Genomic DNA, 8489 nt, shown 5'->3' with positions numbered 1-8489 from the left:
ACACACACACACACACACACACACACACACACACACACACACACACACAGCACTGACTAATAGCAGTCAGGGCACCTGTGCACACATCAACCTGCTTTCATTTCACAACCCCCAGCTGCTGTAAAATATGCAGTGTCCCACCAAAGTCATGCACAGCGCAGATGCAGCACTTCTGATAAATACAGACGGAAGAATAGTCACATAATTTCTCCACAACTGCTCAACTACCATTTAGCTTCGCTGTCAATTAAATTAAATATTATGCTCTAGATTCATTCTTAAATTGTGTGGTTGATAAAAGATTTAAAACAAAAAAATGAAATTACTATTTTTTGCCAATCAATCATTTCATCACTTCTGCTCTTTTCCCATTTATTACACAAGAAAACTGCCACTGGATTCTTCGAACGCTAACACAGGAGCACATGTGCCCGTGTCAACTTCTGCAGACACAAATTGTAGCTGCCATCACTTAACTGCATAAATTTAATCATCATTGCCATCATTTTGCACATCTCCACCTCTAACACCGCCTCAACCTCATAACGCCCCACCACGCACTCCCACCAACACCAGCCCGGCCCAGCCCACCTGCTCCTCGCTTACCGCTAAGCCGATTACACAACGCAACCCTCCTAATCACACTGCAGCGTTTGTAAACACCGATGTCATCGACTGTAGTTCTAAATCTCCCAAATCCCTTCCACCTTTCATCTCGCACCACACCATTTTCAACTGATGTTTTAATCACCAGTGGTGCTGTGAGTGACTGCCACTGTACCGCAGAGAGCAGCGAGAGAATGTGTGAAAAATGTTTGGCTGAATTCTCCCAATAAATGGCCTCAGCGCGCAGTCAAACACCGAAATTCGCTTATTCCAAAAGCCTGTGAGCATTACATCGGAGAGTTGAAGTGTGGTGCCTTTTCATGGCGCAATCAACCACACGTGTCAGAACATCCCTGTTGCATCATCCCTTCATCCTGACACCTCTGTAATCAAGATATTAAAACACTTTTTCCTTTGTGATTAAAATGATCTATGCTCTCCCCCGCAGCCATACACAAGTAAACAAAGGGCCTTGCTTGCGCATATATTATGACAACCTTTTCTTCAAATGTGCGTCTGTGCATGTATTTATGCATTTGTGTGTGTGTGTGTGTGTGTGTGTGTGTGTGTGTGTGTGATGTGTGTGTGAAAACAGCACAGTTTACTGGTTCATTAGCACCAGATTAGCTATGCTAATGACATGGACCACCACACAGAGACTTTCTCTTTATGTTTCAGAGAGGGACACGGGACTGTGAGTGTGCGCATAGTGTGGTGCAGCCGTGTACACATTTGTCACGTGAATAACTTTTTTTTTTTTTTAAAGGAGCAACAACATTAATAATCATAATTCAACAAAGTATGTACCACTAATGACGGTTTAATGGTGCTAATGAGTGAAAGGAGAGGTGCTTCCAGAAAAGGGTTTGGCAGGCAGACTGGAGTGGTGCTGCATGTGACCTGCTGTCTCTGCGTGTCACAGTCTCATTAATACTCATGCAGTAAGATGGATAGTCGGAGCAAACGGAGACACAACTAGATGCACACGCAATACAGTAATTCAGACCTAAAACATAAGTTTCCATGTGCTTCCATCTGATGACATAAGACATAAATACGAAATGATGTGTTGTTTAGACTACAATAAACTTTCAAAAAAATGTATTTTTCTGTAATAAGAAAAATCTGCAATGGCATTCCTTGCACTGATTTGTAATACAAACACCCTTAACCTTTCCAAGCTTCCCCCCCCCACCCCCAAACCAACTTTTAAAATGATGTGGGTACCGTCTCTCTCACTCCTTTTCTCCAAGCGTGACTAAAACTTAGACAATCTGACTTTAAAATCCTGCTAGGAAACTTCAAGTGACTGGAAATAATACAGCAGTTTGAGGGATTAAGCAGAATGAGCAGAATGAATAATGTCCACGATGGTGCTACCTCCTGTCCCGGCTGCGTGACCTGTGTGAACGGTGGCTCCTCCCTTTGTCTCTCTCTGCGCTTCGACTCCTCCTCCTGCGAGATGAACTGTGAGACGAACTGCTGCTGGAACGTCTTCTCCTCCTGGGACACGAAAAAAAAAAAAATACACACATACATTTAATCTTATTATAGAATCTTTAAAAACAGATCAATCATACAGGAGTATGATTATACAACTAATCATTGTTCTGGAGTTCAAAAAAAAAACTGCACAAATTTGTCCTGAATGCTTAGGGTGGTTAATAGGGGGAGGGGGGGGGGTGTCATTCAGCTGTATTGTTTAGTTTCTCACAGTTTACTTTCCACAAAAATCAAAGTCTTACCATTCCCGTAAAAAGTCTCTCCTCACTTCACCCTAATGCTCCACTACGTCAAGCACATTTTTCTGTGTTCATTTTCCCAGTGGACAAAAACTCAGAAAGCACCATCTAAAATTCTTCCCTCTTCTAAAAAAGTGGATATCGTGTCACTACTTTATTTTGCTGTTATGTTTACGAGAAAACATACCCACACGATCCAGAAAACTTAGCTTGTTATCAGAATCACAAGCAGCTAGTGTGCATTAGTGAATGCTCTGGTCCAAGGCCCAGAGCTGCAGAGCCATGCAGGATGCCTTACAGTTCCTCCACAGGGGCCCTTTAGTTCTCTGCTGCTCTTTAATGTGGCTACAGCAGCGTGTGCAGCGTCTATTTTCCAAACACCGCTCACACTGAGTTCCTATTGATATCATGTAGCAGGAGTCATTTATGGGAGTGAATGTAAATGCTGAAACAGCCCCACGCCCGATACTGCAAACACTTTGTGCAATATTCATTATTTAAAACATCTTCTTTTGTTTCACCAGAACCAAAAATAACCAAATCTTTAATACACATGCCCCCCCCCAACAAAAAATCCCTCTCTCAGTCCTGTGGGAGCTCTGCTAGATAGAGAAGGAGAGAAGAAAAAGGCAAGCAATACAAATAACACAGAGGCTGAACTATCAAACCAGATTTGTACCACTTAGAGAAACCCAGCAAAGATCTATTAGTATTCTAAAGGCTGGATCCCAAGAGCGGGGCCTTATGAAATAACTTCCACAGCCCTGCACAACCACTTCACACACTGCACAGAAGAAGCACACAGTAGTGAGATGGGATTATTTGGAAGGAGGGGAAAGCTCACACATTTTCACAAAAGCCTATGTGCACGTAATAAAACATAATGGGTAGAACACATGCAAGAGGGAAGCAATGGCCAACACAGAAGTCTTTAACGTGAACGCAAATAACACCTCACAACTTGGACTTCATTTTGCGTTTATTCACACACACTTTTCCATCTCACTCCCGTATTGTAACTTAACCACGGCCAGGGATACAATTACTTTCCTTACATATACATGTTAATTATGTGGTTATGATGTCACCCAGCCAGAACATAAGCCCTCTTCTGTTTTACCTCATGTAAGGTCACTTTACATTACTCAGGTTGACAGTGCTACAAAACGTGTGGTCGCTTTCATGAACCTATTTAAAGCAAGTAGATCCAACACACACACACAGAGACAGAAATACAGAAGGTCTTAGTCAATTGTTCAAAACACACAAGCAGTTAATAGATGAAGGACTGTGGTCCCAGGGTTTACACTGCCCACCCTACCCCACCCTGTGCAGGCAGCCAATGACTTCCCATCAGCAGTAATGGACCTTGACCAAGCCTCATAAATAATTACCATCAACTGGCCTTGTCTGAACAGCCACATACACCCAGTGGCAGCTGTGGATAGACGGTTGGATGGATGGAGGTCAGGTCCAGTCAGTAGCTACTTGCAAAGAAGGTTGATTATTACTGAACCTCCTCATTCCTCAGCAACAGCTAAACACTGAAGTGTTTTACTTTACGAAGATCAGAATAAAATGATAAAACTGATGTTATGTCATAACCTTTTATATTTAAGCCTTCACATTATCAAGAGGAGGGTTGATATGAAATAAGCCCAAACAAACATCTATCCTAGATTTCTATTGAAGAATAAGAAACTAACCTCTCTGCAAAGCTGTTTGCCTTCCAAACCTATTTTTACAGACGCAAAAGTGCTTGTTTAAATTCTTACTGACATCCTTTCCTGGACAAATTATTACCACTGCACATTGATTCAAAATTTTCTTGTTAGATTTTATTTCTTGGTCCTTTTAAAGTGTCTTAATTCTGGCATTTACTGGGAGAAGTATGACGGCCCTTCGCTGTCCACACGGAATCATTACCGAAGACATAATTTTCCAATCTAGGAACTTCATAACTCATTTACTAGAAAATAGGTTTACTCTTAAATGAGCTATGTTGTAAAAAGTCTATGCTAAACATCTGTACTTTTAAAATCAGAACATTTAATGTGAAACGTTTAGAAAGCTAGCATGCTGGCCAGACAAACATCTCTTAATCTGTTGTTCTATCTAGCTTCATTACCTAAGCTTTTGTCTGTTGAGGAAAAAGTCTGAATATGATATAATCCGATATCATGACGTTCTCCATTTTAAAACAAAAACTAGAGAACATTTTGAAGTCAAAACAAAATAATGTCCACCATTTTTTCATGTATCAGCTGGTATGCAAATACATTCCTCTACTTGGCTGTCTGAAATGCAAATTCCTGAAATTCTCATGATTACAGACACATTTTGATGGGATGACAACCAAAGATATAAACGATCAAATTTGAGAAAATATATATAATTAGTTTAGCTGCTCCTGTTTCAGGGTGCCAGTACCATGTATGTCCAGTGGCTGTCATACTTTCATATTTTACTGAAATGATTGAATACAAAAGAGTCACAGTTATGAAAACCTGCTCTTTTCCAACTACAATAAGTCAAAATGTGTGAGTGGAAAAAAAAATCTGCATACAATGTTTGTGTTTTGTTTTTTTTAAGCTATTCAAGCTATACAGATAATATATGTATACAGAAGAATGTGGTAACTTAACTACAGAGCACAAGAAATATACAAGAAGTATACATCAGTGTTTTCAGCCTCTGCTTTATCGAGTTTTTCAAGAAAAGATTGACTGCTGGGAAGCATAATACCACTAAAATCCAAGTGGAACCCAAGCAGCATATCAACTGGTGATAGTGGCCAAAAGTGATCCCTCAGAGACACGTCAGCATCAGTGCAATTGTTGTCCCATAGACAATACGTACAACTTTAATCCAGGTAAAAGATATACTAGGGTTGAAGGCAGCAATTGCAGAGTTAGTCATAATGAAGCACCCAGCAGCTCCTTCATGTGAAGTCTGTGGAATGCATTCCCCTTTTCAATAACTCTAAAACAGTATAGGTTTATACCTTATATTCAAATATATTGGCCAAAATACAGGGCGTGATTGCACACGTTTTATTACTAGTTTACAAGCGCATGGTCATTTGTGTGCATTTGAAATGCTGTGTATTTTAATGTACATGATGAAATCTTCTAAACTGAGAATCCTGAATGACCTCCTGGATTTTAGTTATGCAATAAATATATTTTGTAAAAACCAAAATACTTGTGTTTAAAATGTGTCACATTTTAATTAGATTCAGCCCCTCCAATGAAATGCTCAATTTCTGAATGCATCTGGCTTTTAACCTTTCAGAAGCTTTAAATGCAAAACAGTCGTTGGTTAAACACACTCCAGCCGAACAGAGAGCCGCACTCTGCACACATGTAAGAAGGAAAATTTCACGATGAAGCCTAACCTCCTGTCTCTGGAGCGAGAGCGGCTCCGGCGGCGACTGGACCTCCGACTGCGGCTACTTCTCACTCTGCTGCCAGAGGAAGAGGACGAAGAAGAAGAAGAGGAAGAAGAGCGGCGACGCTGTTTCTTCTTTCTCTTGCTTCGGCTGTCATCATCACTGTCGGACGAGCGCCTACCCATGATGGCGGTCAGTCAGCTGGCAAAACATACACAAGAGTGGGGTTGCTCCTTTTGACATCTCTCAGACAACCCTTCGAGACAGTTAGCTGGAATATCAGTGGGAACCGACCTATTTATTTACTCCTCACGTGTATAAAACAACGTTTTTACTACTCTGACCACTGTACCATAAGCTCATTTAACGACTATTAAAGCACAGCCACCTACATACAGTAGTATTTAACTTATTAAATCACCACCGACTGCTAAAAGGTAAAGTACCGTTGCCGCAAGCAGCTAATAAATGTTTGTTTTTGTGCAGAGGCTAGCTACTAAGCTAACGGTGCTAACTTAACCAGCTTGGGACCGCGGTTCTTGTTCTAAATAAAGGTCCCGGATGTGCAATAGTAAACGTATCACATCTACTAATATGTCTTCTATTAAAAATAAGTGTATCCCTATAAAAATTAAAAGGAGAGTCCCGCTTCTCACCTTTAAATGGCACTGCCTCTCAACAACAGCCATGCACTGTTTGGGAGACTCTGCTTGTCAAACCGGAAAGCATCGATCAAGGAATTAGAATCAAACACAGAGCAATCGATCGAAGGACCCCCTTTTTTTTTACCATAGCTTTACGGATTTTGCCTCTATTATGTTTCATTAACTAAACAACACTTATTTAATAATTCGGCATACATAGTTTGTCGTTGTTGTTGTTGCTGCAACGTTAGATATTGTGTTAAACAGTTTTAAAGTATTTTTGTATAACACTACTACATAAACAAAGTCGCTTGAATCGCCTTAATTAAACGAGATAGAGTTAGACAATTACATTTCCATAATAGCATGACTATTATGACGATTTGGGGGATGGTAAAAGCTCTTTAAAAACGAGCATTTCTAAATGGAGATTATTTAATGTAGTATTTTAATGAGGGACTAAGCTTCATTTGTATTTTTTTTCTCTCGATGGTGTATTTTCTGTGCAGTTTTTAAAATAGCATCCAGTCGATGAAAAATGATGACTACAAATGTATTGCAAGTGTATGTCTGCCAACAGCACGAGCTACTTATATTTCGTTTTAATCGGACAAAATACTCACTCACAATGCGCCCAAATAAACGAGTGGATGTGTGTCAGTGATTGTTTGCATGAGATCATCTTCTCAGATATTAATCTTTTTCACAAACAAGGCCAGGCAGAGGATCCAAACAACATTAAGTGAATAACTGCTTCCTGACATTTAAAAACAGAAGAAAGGACAACATTATATCGACTGATACATTGCTAATGTGCACAGGAATGGCAGATAAGAGAGCATTAAATGGGGCAGTTTCAGTGCAAATAGACACAGGAGGCAACTCAACGCTACAGGAGGAATCCTCCCGCTTTCTGATGCAGTAGAAATAATAGTATAATTAATGCCTAAGGTTTAAGCAGAAACTTCATTAATATTTAATGAGGAGAACTGTAAAGAGGCCTTGTGTGGAAATGAGGCTTTTTATAGATTATCAATAAACGTGCTTAATTTTACATCAAATTCATTTCGACTTTTTTTAAAAAATCCCGCTATATCCAGTTTCTTCTCTGGCTACACGTCCCCTCCTCTTCTGGCTTAATTGCCATCTCTTCGCTGCACTCGCTATATACCTACCTGAACACGCAAGTGAACCATTGTTTATTTTTTTATTTTTTGCAAATAATCGTTTCAGCTGGAGGGGGAGAAAAAACGAGTTGAAAGCGTTAATTAGTGAGCCCAATGGCAACGCATCGCAAGAGGCACTATAATTAAACGTTTAGCTGCTTAAACATCCTAATGACTTAAAAACCCCACTGAGGATTAATATGAAGCGATGTGGCGTATCTAATGATGACGTTGCAAAACACAAGAATTAGTGATCAGAGACACAAACGGGGTGGTCTAAAAAAATATTGATTAAGTTGTCCAAAAAATACATCCGATAATAATACTAATAATAATAATACTTTACCATACAATATTTTTATCCAATTTTATTATTATTTTTAAACCGTGAAAATCCACTTTCAAATTAAAAGCGCAATAAAATAAATAAATAGAGCAGGCCTGAAGCGAACTATGTACAACTGTGGGTTAAAGCCAAATGTGTTCGCTTGAACTTGATTTGAAGCTCCGTGTATAAGTTGGTGCTGCACCTCTCGGCATCCCAGCTGGTCCCAGCTTTCACCGCTTTCTCTCTCCGTGTCAGCGTTGCGTCTTTTTTGTTATTATTTTTTCCCCTCCGCAGATCACAGAGATATAGCGAGGAAGGACTCCTCATCCATGTGCTTCCCTCTCTCTTGTCATTTTCTGATTTTTTTTAAGCCACACCCCTGCAGAAAGAGAGAGAGAGAGCGAGAGAGACGGGAGAGAGAGCGAGAGAGAGAGATCCGTGACCATCTCCCGGGTGTTTAAAAAACTAACTCAGGACAATAGCAGCGAATGAGCGCTTAATTAAATTAATTAGTCCTTCTTGTCAATCTCGGATTAATGGCCAATAGCGGTGGTGCTGCTTAATGTTTTTACTCCGCTTCTCTCTCTCTCTCTCTCTCGCTCCAGTATCAGT

General features: G+C 40.1%; 1 protein-coding gene across 4 annotated transcripts in view; it reads right to left on the bottom strand.

Annotated features, from left to right (window-relative positions):
- The window catches only part of rsrc1 (arginine/serine-rich coiled-coil 1), a 121207-nt gene extending 112990 nt beyond the window's left edge, over positions 1–8217 (bottom strand). The window contains exons 1-3 of one of the 4 annotated variants that reach the window (XM_005915812.3): positions 8080–8217; positions 5746–5940; positions 1987–2109 (exon numbers count right to left, since the gene is read on the bottom strand). In XM_005915812.3, the coding sequence (XP_005915874.1) occupies positions 1987–2109; positions 5746–5924 (302 nt within the window). In that variant the 5' untranslated portion in view covers positions 5925–5940; positions 8080–8217. Of the gene's footprint in view, positions 1–1986; positions 2110–5745; positions 5941–6033; positions 6357–6395; positions 6497–8079 lie in introns of those variants that run through there. The other 3 variants (XM_005915814.2, XM_005915811.1, XM_005915813.3) reach the window with 3 other exon arrangements.
- Positions 8218–8489: the final 272 nt, after the last annotated feature.

Source organism: Haplochromis burtoni, unplaced genomic scaffold (assembly GCF_018398535.1).
Source record: "Haplochromis burtoni strain Fernald_Lab_line unplaced genomic scaffold, NCSU_Asbu1 Contig_15, whole genome shotgun sequence".
Lineage (NCBI taxonomy): Eukaryota > Metazoa > Chordata > Actinopteri > Cichliformes > Cichlidae > Haplochromis > Haplochromis burtoni.
Note: the sequence above shows the minus strand (reverse complement) of the source record. Positions and strands in the feature narration are given on the sequence as shown.